The sequence below is a fragment of the Pungitius pungitius genome, chromosome 17 (assembly GCF_949316345.1).
Source record: "Pungitius pungitius chromosome 17, fPunPun2.1, whole genome shotgun sequence".
NCBI classification, from domain to species: domain Eukaryota; kingdom Metazoa; phylum Chordata; class Actinopteri; order Perciformes; family Gasterosteidae; genus Pungitius; species Pungitius pungitius.
In genome coordinates this window covers 10650030-10671479 of record NC_084916.1, presented here as the reverse complement: position 1 = coordinate 10671479, position 21450 = coordinate 10650030, and the positions used below count along the sequence as shown (strand labels likewise).

Below are 21450 nucleotides of genomic sequence, written 5' to 3'. Positions count from 1 at the left end.
TCCCAAATATTGTAAACACACACCGTAGGAGGGGGGGGGGAGATCCTGCCAGAGTGCCAGTCTTCCATCAGACCTCGCACTGCTTTTTGTGCTCTCCCCCCTTCCTTCCTCTGCTCTCCCCCTGCTTCTCTGTGTCATTAGGCAGCCCGTCGGGGATTAAAGGGAGGCGATGGGAGGATGGGATTCGCAGAGGGAATTCGCTAAGTCTGGCATTACCACACACCTCACAAAGCACTGGGGAGTTTCTAATCCACCGCGCAGCCCAATCCTGCTAATGCATTCTTATCAGACACACAGGGCAACGCAGAATTAAACACCCAAGTGTCACTGTCAAGTTGAGCGGACGTCATTGTTTCTCACGCAGCGAAGACGGCGGATGCCCGGCGTGTTGGTCATGCGACAGAGAGGCGGGAAGATCATTGTTAGGACGAAAAGGGACGCAGACGTACACAACACCATTCTCCAAACACGCGCTGCATTGTGAATAATGAAGGGCGTCATCAGAGTTGCGGGTTTTGAACATGCAACACAAGATGGAGAAAAATAGCGAGGGGACGACAGTGAGCGAGAGAATGAGGGAGGGGAATGATTGTGTGAGACTAGCAGTAGTACTTTGTGACATGCATCGTCAGTCCTGTCTCCCTAATGGGAGCACAGCAGTGTGGGTTTCTGTGAGAGAGAGAGAGAGAGAGATGAGTCTCCCTGCCGGAGTGACGTGTGTGTGTGTGTGTGTGAGATAGAGATAGAGACTAAATGAGCTCCTGGAGGGACTGACCCTCCTCGCCGGTCCGTCAGAGACTGAGCGCTCCATTGGTGCATGGCCAGAGGCGCTCTGCTGAATACTGAAAACACACACACACACACACTCTGCCCCACCATATCCTCACTCTGTCACACACACACACACACACACACACTAAAACAGAAGCAAACACCTTCGTAGAAACAGAACTAAATAAGCTGAGGTCAGCGTGCAGGTGAGTTCACATGACGTCATGGTGCCAACAGAAGATCTGACCCAATGCAAATCTCTTGTTCTCCTGTTTATGTCCAAAGCAAATACGGCAAAAGGCAAACCCATCATGCCCCCGAAAACGTGCAGTGCGGCGTTCTCCAGCAGTCCCAACTAGGGTTCATGTCTCGGTAACCTGCCATACGTGTGAGAACGGGCCCCGTGTGGGAAAGGGGCAGCGACCTTACGTACGCGCCCCGCTGCATGGCCAAGCTCGGGGCAAAGCGCAATCACTCTTGGTCGACACGCCTGACGTGACTAATGAGTAGTGTGTGTGTGTGTGGGGGGGGGGGGGGGGGGCGTCCAGCTCATTTGTCAGGCTAAGCCTCAGTGCGTCGGACTCGCTGTGAGCGGAAGTCAGCGGAAGTCGGTCGATCCTTTCGCCGTCGGCGTGGGTTTGCTCTGCCGAGCGTGTGTGTGTGTGTGTGTGTGTGTGTGTGTGTGTGTGTCTGAATGCACTGGAGGAACGTGCTCTCTCTCTCTCTCTCTGTCTCTGTGGGGGAATCCTGCGTCCACATCGTCACGGTTACACTTTGTAACACGCGCTGAGGAAAGGCCACGGCGTGTAGGCCGATGAAGACATTACTGCAGTCAATACAGTTTAATAACCCGTTGCTGATGGGACACTTTTGTTTATAGCTTAGAATTTATGAGATCTGACAGAAATAATGACAAAGTTCATTCCCCGTAAAAGTAAATTGAAGTTTTTTTGAAGTAACGACTACACCTTAATTTGACTGCTAAATATAGACGTTTGTGGATAAAGAAGTATAAAACATTACTGGTAGTTACGATGATGACAGGGTGTTATATTAACTATCTACTGACCATCCAGATGCTATAAATTACACAAATATTTGCAATGACACTAAAAACATGGCAAAATAACAGGGTCTTAACGAAAAAAGGGAACCTGTCGTCTGATTCTGCTCATGAAACCTCTTTTAGGGGATTCATTTAAATAATTAGGTGCAAATAATTACCCTCAAACCAAAACTCTTTTAATCTTAATTTCAATTCGGCATTCTTTATAATCCCTTACAAAGATGTACATGATTTTGAACAATTAGACAAAGAAGAAAACCAGCAACAAAAATCATAATATACTACAAAATATCCTGTAACCGAATCTGTATGACGAAAGCAAACAGTGAAAATACTTTTATACCATGAGAAAACAATCCAATAGCGATACTTTTGTGACCTTAGAAAACGTGGGCAGGAATTAAGAGCTCCTTTCCTTTGTGCTGATGTCATTGGTAACCTTTTAGATAACCGGTGTCACCTCTGAAGGTTTCTCAGGTTTGCCTGTCTATTGTTACACATGCGAGTGCCCCACAGCGGTGGAGAGGAGGGGTCTGGACCGGCCGAGGCCAGAAACAAAGCCTTTGCTTGAGAGTACAAGTGCATGCTTATCTTAATGGTAACTTGGACACGTTGTCTTTCACTAGAGGTCGTGAGGTCATGGGAGAAAAGCTCGAAATCAGTCTCACATTTCATCCGAGCCCGAGACCACAGTCGGTCTCCTTTAAAAACAAGTCTGGTGTCTGAGCCTGTGAAAAATAAAAAAAGTAAAAAAGCACGGCCCCTTGTGTTTTCAGTTACACTAATATAAAAAGAGCCGTATGCAAAACAAAGCATCAGCTGCCTTTCGGAGGACAGTATCGCTATTGATAGTGATAGGAATAAAATAGAAGGTAAAAGTGGTAAAAAATGGAAGGCCCGTTGTTGCACTGGTGCAAAAAGAGTACAGATGAGGAGGATTTCACAAAACCTTCATATTCCCACAGAGACTCATCACACCCGACGCTTCGACAAGACGGAAAAAATAATCAAGGTGTTCCTTGTGAGAAACACAGCGGCTCGGCTCTCTGCCGTCGTCATCCATCTCTGCGATTTCCCATTCAAATGAAAGAACAGGATGATATTTGTAATGCTAATCCTGTGGACGCGCGTGTCTCTCTGCTGCCGGTGGGTGCGGCAGGTGGAAAGTGTTGTTCCGTATTCTGCACACACTTTCAATCAGGGCGAGGGGCTTTGTGGATTCTAATCTCACACTCTGTGATCTCCGGATATCCGGCGCTGCAGGTTTGTGCACTGGAATGTGTTTGTCTGAATGTGACGAGAGCTTCAGCAGGAGATTTACATTTTTCTAATGGAGGAGAAAACAGAGAGACGTGACTGCGCAGAATACCATTAAGCGGAGGTACGAGCGCCTCAGAGCACGAGGTCGCTGACCTTTCAGGGGGAAAAAAAAAAGACAAGCAAAACTACTCTTTCAGATCTGGGTTCAGGAAGAAAAAAAAAAATTCAAGGAACTCACATGTAAAACGGTAGAATAAGTGTGAGTAGAATAGTCGCTTAGTGTGCGCGCTCCCAGGCAGAAAATACGGGCAGGGTAGATCTTCAACGGATGCCATTTGTCGTGAACACGCAGTTTGTTGTCCTTGAGTCACCAAAAGATGACAGACTGCGTTCCGTCCTCCCTTCCATCTCTCACTTCAATCCATGTCTAGATCCATGTTGATCTCGTTGCTCAGGTTGAGGTAGAAGAAGGCGTAGACGCAGAGGACAAAGAACAGGATTGCAGCGATGACCAGCAATGCATCCTGAGAGGGGAAAAAAAAAAGAGATGCTTTTAAGAGCTCTATTTATACATCGTCTGTCTTTCTGCACAGCGGAGGCTGTGCTTTGTTTGAACGTGTCGCCGTGGTTCTATAATCATTCTGCTTATCTTTTCCTGCCGTTGTGTTTTGCCAAGTCCCCATCTTTCTTTTGTTTTTGTTACTTTGTACATGTGTTATTAAACGGAAAATGTTGACTGTGTTTTCAACCATCATCACACTTGTATTGAAACCATTAACCTGAAAATCCGTAATAATATGAATACATATAAAAGCAATGCTGTGCCCCACTATTGTAGGTAAATAGGAGAACTCTGGTCAGCTGTGGCTCCTTTGCAGGATCGGCCTGTTATTGTGATCATATGCTAACTATCAGATACTGAATACCATTTCTTAAATTGCTACATTGAGACCTCAAACAATTCTATTTGAATGATATTTGATCACTTTTAGCGGGAATGGAAGTTGCTTTTTTTAAATTTATGTTATATATGAAAAGTTGCTCAAAATAAGCAACTGCACGGAGAAAGAGAAACAAAAGCGCTGATTGTCTTATTGATGAAGGTTAACACGCTTATAATCAAGCCAGTGTTTGCTATCCACACATCACAAGACTTATGAAGCAATCCACACTGAATTTTTCTTTTGCAAGCTTTGTTTACAGCGGTGAGAAAACAAGAGCGTATTGTTGACGGAAGGCCAGACAAACCAATCACACAAATACGGGATTCACTGTGACAAATTGTTACCTGATGAAAGTGCAGTAAAAAAGAAGCTAAATTAATAAATAGTCATTTATAATAGCATTAATAGCGAATTGCATATATTTATAGTCACAGAAAGAATACATTAGTTATAATGCATTAGACAGCTACAGGGTCAACAATGACTTTTCAAATAACTGGAGAGATCATTTATTTGGGGATTGTGTAGTTCAGTGAAGGCAAAGTGTGCTACCACATCACACGCCTTTTAAAAACAGAACCCCGGAGCTATTCTCTTACTATAGAGATTGGGTGAAAAAAAAAAATATATATATATATATATATATATTTAGAGAAAAACATTTAAGCTCTTTTTAAATGCACATTATCACGGTTCATAAAACAAGTACTGAGTCACCATAGTATTTCAATCTATTCAATTTACAATTAACCTCCACTTTCTCCAGCCAGTTTTACTGAGAAGTTAAACTTTCAAACCAAATGGCCTATTTCTTTCTTTTTTTTTTCTTTTTCTATTGGTTAATCGTCAAACAAATTGGAGCCTTCCAGAGGAGTGGCATTCAACTTGAAAATGGGAATTTGAAGCGCTTGTTCATTAAGTGACGCTCGCACGATTACAATCTTCATCAGCTGGAGTTTCATTAGGGCCACTCAGAGTATTGAACAATGCCAGTTATTCTTTATCAAGAGAACTCATTAGCAGCAAACTTTCTAATCAACACTGGAGAGCCTGGAGAGCTTTAAAAGGTTGAGGAGTACAGTCTGATTGGGGGTTATTCAAAAAAAGAAATATTTGATTTGAACATGGAAATTAGTTGTTAGACGCAAACTGGGCCACAACAACAAAAGGGCCCTGATACGACTATTCATTGCGATTCTACACAGGACATTTTTCACAGATCCGCATAATGTTGCTTGTAGATCATTGAGGAAATCACTGAACCCCGGTATAGTTTACGCAAATGTGCCGGTTATTTACGGAAGGCCCGAGTTTGAATGACAAGCAGGAAAGCAGCAGACAAGACAGATGCGAAAGCGAAACACAAAGAAAAACACGAACGGATATTGGAGAAAACGTTCTTTTAGTTATCACAACAAGAGAGGACTTCAATTTCCACCCCACTGGCCGAACTACACGCAGGAACGAGAGCGCGTCAGAGTGAGGAGGAGAGAGAAAACAAGTGGCAGATAAGGCTCGGCACAAACGAGCGCTGGTGGGGGGTTAATAATCTCCCTAACCGGGGGGGGGGGGGGGACAATTAAAAGGCGTCACGGCATCCACAGCTATCTGTGTACATGTCGTAGCGCCTGGTGACGAGCAGCATTGGTCTTCATTAGCCTCAGCCCACGTTTATCTCCTCTGCACAGCTTTAAGTCCTCGCTTAATTGGAAAACTTTTAAATTTCATGCACTTTAGTTTCATATATTAACCGCCAGGCTCCCACGGCTTGATTTACTTCCCTATTTTGCCCAGGCCTTCACGGAAAAGAGAGCCGATATCGAATCACAGAGGCTTGATTGTTTTCCCTTTTTTTTTTCTGGACGTTTTCTCACGGCTTTGAAAAAAAAACGAAACAAAAGAGAAGAAAATAGTTTTTTTTTATTCCGCCGACGGTATCGCGAAGAAAACGCTGATGGGGGGAGGGTGGTGGGTAAGCGTTTAGGGCAGAAACAAAAAAGGACGCGACAAACCGCGGCCCGGGTTGTTGCAGCCACCTTCCCCTGCTTCTGCTTCCAGAGAGAAAGGCAACAGCTGGTCTGTGAACACGAGCTGGAGGAGTTTGGGTGGAATAACACTCGCCTTCTGGGAAGCACCTGCACTTGATTGAGATCATTGTTTTGGAGGAGAGTGGCCCCTACTGTGTTGACTCTGTGTGTGTGTGTGTGTGTGTGTGTGTGTGTGTGTGTGTGAGCCCACTCGCGCACACTCGAGACAGGAAGCACGCGGCCCTCTCGGCCCACATTGTGATGGAGACCTCTGGATGGGGCGAAAGCGCCGTCCTCCATCATGTGGCTCTCTCGTTGCTGGCGGCAGCTGCGGCGCGCTGTCGCCCTGGCGACGAGCCACCGCTCAGCAGACGTCCCCTCATCTGGTCTGGCTTTCATTCCCCTCCTGCGTGTGTGTGTGTGTGTGTGTGTGTGCGTGCACTTGCGCGAGCGTGTGTGTTTGTGTGCGTCAGCGTGTGCCTCCGCGCTGAGCAAGAGAATCGGCTTGTTTGTGCCGGTTGGTATTTTTGGGGCTGTGGTTTGGTAAAGCACGCGTCATGATGATGAGTCATCACTACAAATAACCATCCATTAGGTCGTATTTGATTTATATTTGTTGGCTTGATTGCTTTAGAAACACCTTGGAAATGCCCACAGTGGTCTACAAAGGTGAAACATCAATTGTTTCAGGTGAAAAATGCTCAAAACATTATATTCTTAATCTAAGTGAATTAAACTGCAGCCATACCCTTGAGTAAAGCTTTTTTTTTTGCACCAAACCAAAAATATGAGTTTAAACCTTTTCACCTTCTGCACTCTGAGTATCTTAAATTAGATCTATATATCTCAAATGATTTTCACACACCGCCCATTCAGATGCTTTTGTGACATAACCAGCAACAGACAAAGTCTTATCAACCCCATCACACCTCACAGAGTCTTTCCAAAGAGCTTTCTGTAAATGAAATTGCATCAAAGGCCCATAAAACCTACAAATTCCAAAGTGCCATCAGTCCACGCTCCTAACCAGCTAGAACGTGTGAATGAGGCTCGTAAACCTAATGGCGAGCACAGATAACGCATTCACTTTGCTCCAGTGAGCGGCTCAAGCTTTTCAGCACAGCATCCCTCACGCTTTCCACCGACTCCGTCAGAGCTGCTTCTCCACGCCAAATCTACCTGCTTCATGACTCAAGTCCCATTCAGATTTATAAAGGAGCCCAAAGGGGACTCGCGCAGTCTTCCATACATTCAGAAATGACAGCTGGGAGTCATTATCTTTATCATCCATCCTTCGCCAATTCCTATAAGCAATGTTTTCCCCAACTTTCTTGGCTCAGCAGCTAAAAAACACAGAGGGAAAATACTGCAGGACCGAACAGACGGTTGGTGTGCCAATTAGACGAGGCAGCAGGCTCGTTTCCTGTGCTGCAAGCCAGGAGCTACTCCGAAGGCACGTGCGCTTCCACTGAGAAGAGGCCGCTGACCACTTGCTGCCAGCGGTATTCATCTCGTCTGCGATGACCCCACGGCGGCTAGGTCTCGGAGGAGCGGGGGCAGGAGACATGTCCGTAGCTGCATGGAGGCAATAACGGGCTCCGTAAAACACACCTTTGACTCAACATGTGAACGCCCTACGCGTGGCTGACACCCGGAACTTCGGAGGTCGTCTTGCTCAGCACGCCGTCTAATCGCTGTTGTGGGAACAGACGTTCTTCCTCTCTCTCTCTCTCTTCCTCACTCACTCAGTCTCGCTCGCTCCATCCGTTTTGCTGCCAACTTTCCCAGACTGCCCTGCTACTAGGACGGCCCCTAGACAGCGTGCCGTGGCAGCTGCCAGATTCTCTGTGCCCACAAGTCTGCTGCTCCTTCTGAGGTGCCAGCTGCATCGGAGACCTGCATCTCAACCGGGGACACGGTGGAAGAGAGAGGAAGAGGAGGAGGAAGGCGAACGGGAAGAGGGGGAAGTAGAGAACAGAACAGAAGAGAAATGCAGCCGGATCCTTGCTGTCGACCGAAGGACAGAGACAAAGACTGTCATCAAAGAGCTGTGTAAAAAAAAAAAAAAACTTTATGTAACGCTAAAAGGAGCCGATGGGAGAGCAAGTGTGACCAAATATCCATTACATTTGGGCGGAATTTCAATCGGACTCGGGGCCAAAGGGTCTAAGTCAATTTAATAAACTCGTCCCAGAGGTATTTTTAATCCAACCTCTGAAAATTCCCTTCGTCTTGAGCATGGAAAAAGCTGAATTATTCATAAGCAATATCAATATTTCAAGATATGGACTAATCTAATTGGATTAAAGACGTGCTTAATGAGGCCGTGCGTGTCTAAGAGATGCATATTTTAAAACCTGACCATTTCACCCAGCGTTTAATCCTCACTATGATTTGTGCCTCTCTGTGTACTATGTGCCAACTGAGGCTTATGAGGAAGTGAAGCCTTTTGATGTTATGGCACCAAGGAAAGTAAACATACAAAAAAATGTCCGAATTCATTTTTTCCTGTGACGGATTTACATTTTCGTTTAGTGTAAAAAAAAAAGAATGTTTTAAACAATTCACAGACGACCGAATTTCTTGTTCTTCTTGTCTCTGCACGTTCAAACGGATTTAAACTCCGATAAAGGTTACATTTAAAAGACATTTTTAACGGTGCTATTACACACGGGTTTGAAATAGTGAAACGGTTGATTAGCGACTCAACTGAAGGAGGAAAAGCATGAACAACGTTCGCCAGAGTGATTCGTGTGGAGTCATTCACCTTTGCCTGCACCACACATCCTCATTGGAGCGGCGTGACCAAACGACGGAGGGACTCGCTTTTCCATCCGAGCAACAACTTCCTCATCTTCCTTCCCTTACACATTACCCTACTTTCCAATCTTATAACATTCCCTTTGCTACTCATTATATTTGCAACGTCTGTGTCACTCTCTCCTCCTCTCTATCGAGTCCTCACCATTAAAAGAAAAAACAAAACTCTTGACTTTCAATCCTTCCAGGAATTCATTAAGTCTTCATTTTGACAGACAGGATGGAGTATTTTAAACTTCATTCTATGGAGGATGATGGTTTTCAACACTTGCACATCTCTTCAAAAGGATAAGCAGCGGGCCTCATCATATCACTGAAGGTTGTTGTTGTTGTTGTTGCGTTCCCTGAAGACCTGACGCAGGTTGTAGGAGAGCTAAGAGCTGCGGTGGTGTACCGATCGAGTGAGACAGACTCAGACACACAACAAAGAGGATGCTTGGCAGACAGACAGGTGAACTAGAATCACAGATGGCCCGGCGCCGACAAGCAGGCAAAAATAACAGAAGACGCCCAGACGTGTCCTGAAGGGAAAGGGAGTCCAGGCCGCTCTCACCTTGAATCCAGAGGAATTCTTCTTGGCCTCAGCTTTCAGCCGTGTGGCCTTTAGGGATGACTTTGTCTTTTTGTAGTCCTGCTTACCTGAAAGACAGAAAATAAGCGTGAAACAGAAATGTAAAGACTGACGAGATGGTTTTATTGTTTCATTCACTGTTAACAAGCAGCCACCATTAGGCCGATGCTAGTGTCAACGTCCATCAAAGCTAACCATCTCCTGCCTTTAGATGCCTAATTAGTCATTGCCAGAGCAGTTTGGATATTCTCATCATGCTGACTGCAAGAAAGCAAACGAGTTTTTCCCCCCCAATATGCCTACTTGCTCTTATACACAGCACAACTAAAAAAAGCTGTAAATATTATTTATTTTTTAAAGAAGAAGAAAAAAAGAAAAGAAAAGGGAGAATGGCAACAAAATGAACCCACACATATTTCAATGGTGCGGATCCACAACACAGAGATCCTTTCTGGTCCAAGCTTTCACCTGCACTTGCTCGAACTCCCACGGGCTCAACGCTCACGGGTGGAAAACTGGCCACCTGGCAAAGCACGTGTGTTATGTGAGTGTGCTAGTGTGTGAGCATGAGGCTTATCCGGCTGTCTAATTAGAAACCACACACTGCAGGAAAAGGAACTTTGCTAACAATAGTGGAAAGGCAACAGCTTGCTGAGGAGTGTGTGTGTGTGTGTGTGTGTGTGTGCGTGCTTAAGTGGACATCTTAGCGAGTAATTAAAGATGTCATTTTATCAAATTAAAGTCAGGGATAAAATTACACTTGGGTTTGGGTGAAGCGAAGGAGGAGAGTTGAGCCTAGGCATAACATTCAGATGGTTACCTTTGACGTTATTAGCTGGGGATTACAGAGACACTGCTAACAAGCAGAGAGCAACGATGAGGGAATTCAAACGTGTTTTAGACGGAGACCCTGGATCAGCTTTGAGAATGTCTCCGTTGATGACGTGACATGCAACGGCCACGTTTTTAATCCAAGCCAATTAGGCCTCATTTACATCAAAAGAAGAAGGCAGGAGGAAGGAGGGGGAGGAGAGGCTGTGGGAGAGAGAAAGGAGCGAAAACCAGCCAAGGAGGAGGAGGAGGAGGAGGAGGAGGAGGAGGAGGATTCGAGTTTAAAAAAATTAAAGTAGTACTTTGCGGCATTTTTGTGACGCTTCTGAAAAGTATCAGGAGGGCCAAGTGCATGTCATTTTTCAAAATAAAATGTTAAATGATGGTTGGGGACCAGTGATCTAAGTGGTAAAAAGGAAGCTCTATTTAGTATTTATAAAATGATTTAAATGCAAATGCAACTGTTTCATATCAAATTGTGACACGTGTCGCTGCTCTGTCTCACTCCACTGAAAGTGTTGCTACTCAACTCCTATTCCCATCCCTCATGGTCTCAGACCCCTGCTCCACCTCCTGGAGTAGAGGGGAGCTAATAGGAATGGGCAGCATGTTGCCAGAAGCAGGCAGTGAGCATCATTCATTAGGAAGGCCACTGGATGGCTCCTCTTGTCACACAGTGGAGAGGGAAACAGTAAGCTCCATCCAAGGCTTCCAATTTCATATTGAAAGGAAAACAAATGCAACCAGAAGGAATCGCTAAAGTTTGATCGGATGCACTCCTTCAATATGATTTGACTGTAAAGGAGCCGTTACACCAGAAATCACAAACACTTAAATTATTATTATAAATAAAATCTGTAAAATAAAATGAATATTGGGAAATCGATACGTCTGCTGTAGCTTTCAGGCAAACCACTGGCCAGATGGAAACTTGTTTCACTGGTCAGTCACCACAGCGCTCCAAGCTTTCTACTAATTTGTTCTCCCGATTATGAAAATTCACAAATTCAACCGATATTTGCTTCACCGCTATGAGCAAAATTGCCAAAGCAAAACAAATTAAAAATCAACCATCACACTATTACATATATCAGTGTGACTGACTGGGCCACACAGACCTTTAGTTGATGAAACACATAACAACTCATCATACTTCTGACATCTGGTGGTCTTCATTAACAGCGACAATAATTGATTGTTTTAACAAGAGTAACCCACTTTCCAGTATCCAGTTATGGAAATAAAGTTGTTCACTTAGATTTAAAATTCAACAATCTGTACTGTTCCTTTTTGTTGCAGGTGGTCTTTGTATGCGCGTTCTGAATGATTTTACATAGTGTAAAGCCTCCTGTGGTGCGTTTGCATGGGTCTGGCTCCGTATTGCAATCGAGCTTTTGAGCGCCCATATTCGTGGTCGCTCTTCACTTTTCGGTAGCGCCTCTGTAGACACTTTCTGTTGCATTTTATTTCCCTCTGCTACACGCCGGCCTCCCACCCGTCTGCACTTCTGACTGCCGCACTGAAAAGGCCTCACTGTCCGTGTCTCGGAGGAACGTTAGGGGCCTGGAGTGCCTGCTGAGGGGCTTCACTGAGTGTGCCTTTCATTGAAGTCATCACTGTTTTCATGTCAAGAGGACAAGAGAAAAATGAAAGCCCCCCCACCCACACCCACACACACACACACACACACCCTATTGATGCAGGTTTCAGGGTTTTCCATTGCATGTTTGTCATTGCGTTTACTTGTAAATGATGTTTGGTTTTACATTAGTTAATCTGGAGCTATTGTACTGCTTAGCATAACGAGAGACGTAGGGGGCATTATCTAAAATTAACCACACAAGTGATTGAGCACTCAAAAGGTAGGAGGGGGTCTTGTGATTTGTGTGTCACACAAATTGACAATTCAAGTGAACCTTAGAGGAGGGGTCGACGTCGATATGTGTCAGTTGGTGGAAAAGAAATATCAGTAAAGTTTAAAGTAATAATAACTTATGTATAGATGTTGCATTAAATGCGGTCCTGCTAACTTGAACACTAAAGGTGTAGTACGCCAAAGTTGTGCAGAGGAAATCTTACATTTAAGATGGAATAATATATTTAAAAATCCATATTAAATCTCTAATGTGAGATCCTCGCTTTGTTCATAGACAAAATGGTCGGATTTTACGCTACTGTTCATAGAAGTAATACGCTGAATTAATTTTTAAGTATTTCCTGAAGTGTTGGCAACAACATGAGTCAATAAACTAATCACTAATAATGTTGGATACACATACAATTTTCAATTGCAATTGTATGTTTTGTCATTTGGAAACCAAAGCCTCAATGGGTTTTCTCTCCACAGATCTGAGTTGGATTCTTTCATCCAACGCTTCTAATGGTCATTGGCGACTAATGTTAAGTCAGGATTCAATGCTTCAATTTATTTGTGCCGAAAAGTTAATTAGGTCTTTCTAAATTGAATGTTGCCTCATTACACAAACGTTATACAGATGCCTACTTACGCCATGCATCAGGAGATAAATACATATTGTATATCAAGCTTTCACTGCACAAAAAAAAGTTACAAAAAACAAAAACAACGGCTAGTGATTAATTCAAATGGCATTTTTCCATCAATAAGGCTATATTTAATTTCCCACGTGTCGATCATGTAAAAACCCAGTTAGTTGCAGGTGAGTGACCATAACCCTAACCCTCCAAAAAACAATCCTTTCATGATTTGAAGTGTTAGTGACCACAGCATTCATTGGTACTCGTAGTCCTGTGAATGCTCTCTGTTTAAAAGCTGTGTGAGGGCAAAACAAGAGTCAAACTGCAAACATACCTGTACGTTTGTTTGTTTCCTGCATTACGCACCACCGGCAGAGCAACGGGCTGATGTGGACAGACAGACACTGTCCAGTGGTTTCTGACAGCCGGGGGGGAGGGGGATAAGGGCCTCGTGCTGACAGCGTGTCAGACAGCTCTGGTGTTTACATGGCGGCCAAATAGTCAGTGAGCACATGGTGCGGATCGCTGGCCTCATGTCACGGTCATGAAACTGGAGGGCTGACGCGTGCGAGGTGTTCACGCCTCGTCCTTCGCATCAGGTGCAGCCTCAGTAAGCGGTGCCCTTAGCGGATATTATCAAAAAAAGCTTTTATTCTTCGTTGTCACGTTGTCTTTATCAAGCAGATTCATTAATGCACAGTTTCTTAGTTACTCAAAATATTTGATGTATTGAAGCCTGCCTACAAATCTGACTGAAATCCGCCTACCTACCGCCGTTTTTTTACTTTCATTCACAAGAACATGTCTGAACTTCTTTACCATATGAAATCTGGGGACAGATTTCCCTTCTTTGTTCAGCAGGCCGCCGCAATCATCACTCTAACAGAGTGACCACTGTGAGAGCACCCGAGCTCTCCCTCCAATTATTATAGGCATAATAATGGTATTTAACAGGTGTCAACAGTGGCCCCTTGAATGACCATTATGACTAAAGCACTCCAGCAGAGATGATGGAACGGCTCAACGACCGCTGAAGTTGAATGAAAAAGCCTTTCTTAAAAATAACGTGATGTAACGGTAGAAATAGAGAAACTGTATAATATATATATATATATATATATATATATATTAAATCATGAGCTGAGGATAAATCCAACAACAAACGGAGAGGAAAAAAAACACTCCGTGCCCCCGCTGATGAGAGTGCGAGATGAGTGCGTCTTTCCACAGGTTTTACACGGCAACAGGGAGCTAAAAAGGTAAATGTTAAAAGACAAATGCCGCTATTGCTGCCAGATAGTCAACCTTTCCAAATCAAAAGGAATTCAAAGTCCGCTCTGTCGTGACTCAACAACAATGACTACAACATGCATCAACATAAATCCTTTAGTTTGAGAGTGTCAGCACTCCCACCCCCCTCCAAAAGAATAAAACATCAGACCCGGAATAACCAGGGGATGTGAATCACAAGGAGCCGACAAACAATCAGCAAATTTGTAGGATTGGGAGGATAACAATGCTAAAGTTGCCACAATCTCCAGGACATGGGATGTTGATTACAGAACATCTTCTTTGAAAAATGACCAAAGAAAAGATCAAACATCAAAAAATCCATCTCCATTCAACACTGTGTCTACATTTCCACTAGTCAAGAAAAACAACTTCAAGGCTCCCGAAACCTTCAGGAGATGCTCATTTGTGTGCAGCATCACATCTGAGGCGGGAGGTATGGTGTCAGAATCCTCCCAATTAACGTTAACTTTGGACGAGTGATCAAAGAAAACCACCAGCACCTTCAAAATAAGATGGTAAATTTGACGCAACAGGCGGCTAGATGCGATTGTGAAATGTTCTCAGCCAGTGGAGTGTCTCTCAGGACTTGAGAGGACACAAGGATACGTTCCTGTAGAGGAGTCTCGTAAGTCTCACTCCTTTTCCATCAAAAAAGGCCTCTACGCAAGACTCCATGTACACAACGTATACCACTCCTGGGATTTGAAGTAAGAATGACGACAGATTCCTGCGTACAATTACGCAGAACGGCTTTCGGCGACCTTTTGGTTTTGCTCCACAATAGGAAAAAAAGAAAAAATACGAGCTCTGATCTTCAAGGAACCACAGCTGGCATGCTGAAAGGGACCAAACTTTTGATTGATGCCAACCATATTGCCTTGGTTAGGCCTTTGTGATGCAAAGGGAAGGATGGGGAAACAAAACACCGCAGGATTAGAGTGATATTAAACTCTGACAGAACAGCTTCTGACATGATATCAAAAGGAGCGGCTTTGTACCGTCTCGTCAGTTCTGTGACCGTAGATGCTGCACGCTCATCTCAAAGTGTAATTAATTCCACAGCCTGTATACTGGTTCCACTCCAGTGAGTCTGGTTAAAGTGCATTTTTTAATACAATACAAATTTGAAGTTAATTAAGCCGATTTTTGCATAACCAAAGTTGATAAAGGTTGAGCTTTGAGGCAGTTAGGGATCTATGTGAAACTAACACAATAAGGCTCAATGCAACACAGCTTGAAGTGGGATTTATTGGTTTTGACGTTATTTTGTTTCTATGAGAGACGACGGAGTTATTTGCTCTGCTGTGGTACAATTGTCCACATCAAGTGATGAGTTATGAGGTTTGTTTAAACGGAGATACAAAGCAAGTCAAAGACCAATCTCAAGTGTCAGAAAGCATCATTGAACATATTCAAAGACCTTTTCTTAATTTTCAGATAATATTTTGAACTTTTAAACTATTCATTTAGTATACAAAAGTATATAAAAGAGAATAGTGTATAAATGAGAATAGACCATTTATTTTATGCTATGCAAACAAAAATGAATACTTGAGCATCTCATGTTATCAACTAATGTCAGAATATAAAATCAACTGAAAATATCAAATATTGTAAAACTAAAGTTGAGTAATTCACTGACGATTGAACAAATGGATTGACCCAGCCGCGGGATGAATGAAGACTCACCAATCTGTTTCCGGTACTGATCCACGGGTAATCTGGGCCCACAGGCGTCATTCTTCCCCATTCTCCGTCCTCGGCCCGACTAGAAACAAAGAGAATCAGACACCTTCGCAGTGAGAGAACCTCACAGCTGGGTTTCAATGTAACACCTGATCATTTAGCTTAATCAAATATAGATAAAGCTCTGTTCCTGCAGCTGTAGCTCCAGACAACTTGTGAAATCTGCAGGAAGGATTTAAGTTAATACGCAGTCATATATAGAGAAGAGTAGTCACTTTTGATCAGGCAGATGGTTTATCTTTCACATACATCTGCTACACATAATTCAATTAATTCTAACCACCTTCCATGTGTGTTACATTCGCAGTGCGCACACTTCCTATCCATCTCATTTAGTCGAACAGTGTTTCCCTTCACACCATGAGCTCCCTTTGATTAGCCTGACAGCTACCGGGGCAGATAGAAAGTGAGAGAGCTGGGGAGTAATTCAAATAGTGTACCTATGCCCTGTCAGTCCACAGCGTGTTACAACCACTATAGATGTACATTCACCGGCCACTTTATTAGGTACACCTGTCCAACTGCTCGTTAACACTTAATTTCTAAGCAGCCAATCACATGGCGGCAACTCAGTGCATTTAGGCATGTAGACATTGTCAAGACAATCTCCTGCAGTTCAAACCGAGCATCAGTATGGGGAAGAAAGGTGATTTGAGTGACTTTGAACGTGGCATGATTGTTGGTGCCAGAAGGGCTGGTCTGAGTATTTCAGAAACTGCTAATCTACTGGGATTTTCACGCACAACCATCTCTAGGGTTTACAGAGAATGGTCCGAAAAAGAAAAAACATCCAGTGAGCGGCAGTTCTGTGGGCGGAAATGCCTTGTTGATGCCAGAGGTCAGAGGAGAATGGCCAGACTGGTTCGAGCTGATAGAAGGGCAACAGTGACTCAAATAACCACCCGTTACAACCAAGGTGGGCATAAGAGCATCTCTGAACGCACAGTACGTCGAACTTTGAGGCAGATGGGCTACAGCAGCAGAAGACCACACCGGGTGCCACTCCTTTCAGCTAAGAACAGGAAACTGAGGCTACAATTTGCACAAGCTCATCGAAATTGGACAATAGAAGATTGGAAAAACGTTGCCTGGTCTGATGAGTCTCGATTTCTGCTGCGACATTCGGATGGTAGGGTCAGAATTTGGCGTCTACAACATGAAAGCATGGATCCATCCTGCCTTGTATCAACGGTTCAGGCTGCTGGTGGTGGTGTCATGGTGTGGGGAATATTTTCTTGGCACTCTTTGGGCCCCTTGGTACCAATTGAGCATCGTTGCAACGCCACAGCCTACCTGAGTATTGTTGCTGACCATGTCCATCCCTTTATGACCACAATGTACCCAACTTCTGATGGCTACTTTCAGCAGGATAAAGCGCCATGTCATAAAGCTGGAATCATCTCAGACTGGTTTCTTGAACATGACAATGAGTTCGCTGTACTCAAATGGCCTCCACAATCACCAGATCTCAATCCAATAGAGCATCTTTGGGATGTGGTGGAACGGGAGATTCGCATCATGGATGTGCAGCCGACAAATCTGCGGCAACTGTGTGATGCCATCATGTCAATATGGACCAAACTCCCTGAGGAATGCTTCCAGCACCTTGTTGAATCTATGCCACGAAGAATTGAGGCAGTTCTGAAGGCAAAAGGGGGTCCAACCCGTTACTAGCATGGGGTACCTAATAAAGTGGCCGGTGAGTGTACATTGACCTGGAATAACTCTGCTTGTATAATACTTTTCTGTATAAAAGGGGCCAAAATGCAATGCGTGTGTTTCATGAATCCATCCAACACTTGTGTTTCTCTGTGAGCTTTACATTGAAGGCAGACTCCCTCACGACACACTGCATCGATCAATAGTGCAGCCTTTTGTTTCAAATAGTGGAAAAAGACAGTATGAGCTGATGGGCAGGCCTGGGCTTTTTGTCTGTCTATGATATTCAAATATTTCTGGCCTGTTCTGCGGCTGAAATATTTGAGCACGATTTAAAACATGTGCCCGATATTTTTTGACAAGTAAAACCCAATATCCATCAAGCTCTACTGGGCAAATATTTTTCTCATGTTTTTAAGTCTGATAAGGAGGGGAACGGGAAGGCTAGTGTGCACAAGGGGGAGGGGGGGAGAGAAAATTACAAAAAAGGGGTAAAAAGTATCTATGTGCATCCAAGAAGAACCAGAGTGGTGAAGATTGTAGAGGTGCAGCGGGGGCACCGAGGAAAGAGTCTGAATCTGCATGTTCAAGGAGCGTGGCCGGCTGCTTGTGCTGCCTGATGCCTTCTCCTGGGAGACGGGCGCCTTGAGGGACCTGGATTCTACCCTTACCATAAAAACAGTGTTTTCAGCTACATTTCAAACACTGCTGGTGCCAGCAGGGAAGGAGTCTGCATGCTATTGTTCTCCGGCGAGTGGAGAACACAGTCAGCAAATTAGAGGACACGAGAGGAGGACAAAGGGAAGGGGGGAAATTATCCGCATGCCGTGTTTACTCTCAGACGCAGTAGGCTCCGGTTTTTGAGCCGTGTTGTGGTGTGCAGCAATATCATGGTATTAAATCTAAATTGTCTCTGTGGTCATTTCATTTGGGCATTTCTCAACTTACTGTATATATTTGTAACACTAAAAGGAACAAAGAAATAGCAAGATGGTGTTGATTATTAGAAGAAAAAATGAACATATTGAGTCCCACTGACGGCAGCATTGCTGCTGATGCTAGAATATTTGTTCTATGAGGGACTTCAAGTCATAGTTGTTTTGCCAGTTATTCCATGTAGTTGTATATTTTCATTCCTAGTAGTGCAAGTGTAAGATCATATTAAGGGTGAATTTTTCTTGAGTATACAAAATAATAAATTTAAGTCCAGAAAATACAATTTGAAGACTGAATTTAAGTATAAACTAGGAATTAGTTTGTCGGAGGTATTTTCTCAATAAGTAATGCAGTCCTTGGATTAATTAGAGCAGCATGCTGGTTGCAATGTTTCCTTATGCTGAAGGTGTTTTTAAGTCAATCTTCACCCTCATTGATAACAATGGGAGTTAGAGAAACGTCTGCTGCACATCTTCTGTGTATCTAACTCCTCGCTGTCGATGCGACTTCTGGAGTTGTGAGTCATTGTGGTCTCTGGGATTCATGACGTGTTCCCTGGGAGTCATTCTCTCCGCAGACACGAACACGGAGGAGAAAACACTGAGCGATGTCCGGACTCTTTGCAGACCTCAGAGCAGTTTGTTAGCTTCACAGGACACACAACTAGTCGACTAATCACTCAACTGCACAAAACGTTAAATATTAGGTAAAATAAATGCAATCGACAGCAGGGCGCTTAAATGCAAGCTTGAATGCACTCACGGAGATACTTACAGTCCTCCTACTCACCGAGAGAATATGTCGCTTATTCGAGCTCTGTCTGAATTGACTGTTGTTATTGTACTTTGATCGAAATTTCTCCAGAATGCCAACACACCACTCTTGCCATTCCGACTTCCTGGTTTGCACGTTGACATCGTGAAACGGACAGTCGGCTGCTCCAATCAGGCGCGGGTTCCGTCAGGTTGACCAATAGCAGGAGGGTGGGACGGACCGCTCAGAGAAACCAGTCAATAGTCGATAGTCGCGACCTGCCTTCCCGTTTTCAGGTAGGGCGCTTTTACATTGACATATTCCATCTACAAAAACACAATATAAATAGATTATACAAAAAAGTCTCCATTATAAAAATGATACAATGATAACAATTGTTTGACAAATACGGTGAAGAATTGAAGCACATAACATCAGTGGTAAAGATACTTTTACTGCATAATATACACAATGTGCAGGAGTACCGGCCTACCAAGGATCACTTAAAGTTTTTTTACTTAAAGTATATTTTGTTGCTAATACTTATACTCATGAAGAATCAATAACACTGACAAGTATTGCTAGTATTACTTGGATACCTTATTTGAATGCAAAAGATGACCACAAAGACTTTTTTAATGCCTGAATGTTCCATGTAAATATGTGTCCTACAATTGACACATTATTTCAAGGGTGAAACGCATGCACTCTATTAATGAAAAAGTCATATAAGTTTGACATATTGGCCACAATTCATTCTTGCATTGTCAAATCACAACAAATGGCATGCTCATCCTTGTTGAAAATAGTAGCATAATGCTGTGACAGTTCAAAGCAGCTACAGACGACCTCATTAAAGACTACGTATTTTCATTCCTCTTTATTTTCTTTGTAGAATTTAATTCCCACCCTCAGTCTTGTTTTTGCCCTGGGCATTAGGTGTTCACTTATTGGAGTTTTAAATAATTTCCCACTTTCCTATGAGCATGCTTCTTGCATGCAGCCTAATCCATGTAATCTGCCTGTAATGTGCCTGCATTATGCTATACTTTATAGGTTATCTTCCTCAAAACATTTCTACTTATATTTGTTGAAATTGCCTTTACATGCCAACAGCGTTTTCTTTTGGATACTTATTTTCCTATTAGCTATCTTCTCAACATAACCTAAGATGTTATTGATTGCAAGCACCTTGTTCATGGTGATCATTTTATCCACATAAATATGGCTGGGAACCAGTGCTCCACATTCACATGAAAGACTGTAACACCTCAGTTAAGGCCAATAGCATCTCATACTATACATAGAAAATATTAACAAGATTTGACATATGTTCAAGCTGCCAAGACAATTAACTTAAAACTGTTAATAAACATAATCCTGAATAGGTTATTTGAACATGGCCATCATAACCAGCACAAGCGCAGTTAATGCAGAGCTCAAATATTCGCTTGTTATACTAAATGTGTGTGATTAATTTCTCCCGTTGAGTGAAACAAACCATCGTGCTGTGCCTGTCAAAATGATAGATATGGAATGCATTAGCATCAACTGCTAGTGTAAATGAAAACTAGGCAGGATGGATTTGCCTAATGAACAGTTGCAGTGTACGGACTGTGCACATCACTGTAATGTATAGATAAGACTTGAGAGGAGATGAGAGGGTTTCCCTGAGGGCCCGTCAGTGGGAAAGTTTTCACCAGTGATTGAGCACCTCTCGTTAGATTACAGAAAGTTTTAACTGTACAAATGGCTGCTGCTTAAATAAATGACCATACCACAGAGAGAGCATCAACTAGAGTTCAGCCATGGCAGGTTTCCTTACACGATCGTGTCGTTTTTGACGTCTACTTGGGTGTGTGCGCCTGTCTTTATCGTTTTTTCTCAATTATTTTTGCCTCTCTCTCTCTTTAAACAACACTCAGGCTCTCTCTCTCTCTCTCTTTCTCCATCACTTCTTCTCTCAGGCAGTTAGACGGCCTTTAATTGCGAGGCATTAAAACGAATGCTAGAGGAGAAGAATCCCCTGGGGCTATTGGCGGGCTAAACGGCAGCTCGGCTGCCATCGCCTCCTCCTACATGCAGCAATGAAGACGTGTCAACATAATCTTCGGCAATTTGCAGTCATCATCGGGGAGACTGATTCATTTTCCAACTGAGTGTCAGCCGTAAACACCACCATACATATTCTTGTCTTTACATGTCTCATGACTTTAAATAATTCAAAGCAAAGTAGTGATGTACAGCATCGAAACAAAGCGCTCTAATAGATTCAAA

At 43.5% G+C, this 21450-nt stretch overlaps 1 protein-coding gene across 2 annotated transcripts; it reads right to left on the bottom strand.

Annotated features, from left to right (window-relative positions):
• Nucleotides 1-1747: 1747 nt before the first annotated feature.
• triqk (triple QxxK/R motif containing) lies at nucleotides 1748-19348 on the bottom strand. 2 transcript variants are annotated; one of them, XM_037474772.2, is made up of 4 exons: nucleotides 19210-19348; nucleotides 15769-15847; nucleotides 9442-9527; nucleotides 1748-3621 (listed from the first exon to the last, which is right to left on the bottom strand). In XM_037474772.2, exons 2-4 carry the CDS (start codon nucleotides 15827-15829, stop codon nucleotides 3514-3516), a joined length of 255 nt encoding a protein of 84 aa, XP_037330669.1. In that variant the 5' UTR covers nucleotides 15830-15847; nucleotides 19210-19348; the 3' UTR covers nucleotides 1748-3513. The 2 variants fall into 2 exon arrangements, with proteins under 2 accessions (XP_037330669.1, XP_037330671.1); XM_037474774.2 differs by having other exon boundaries at nucleotides 19195-19342.
• Between the last annotated feature and the right edge of the window lie 2102 nt (nucleotides 19349-21450).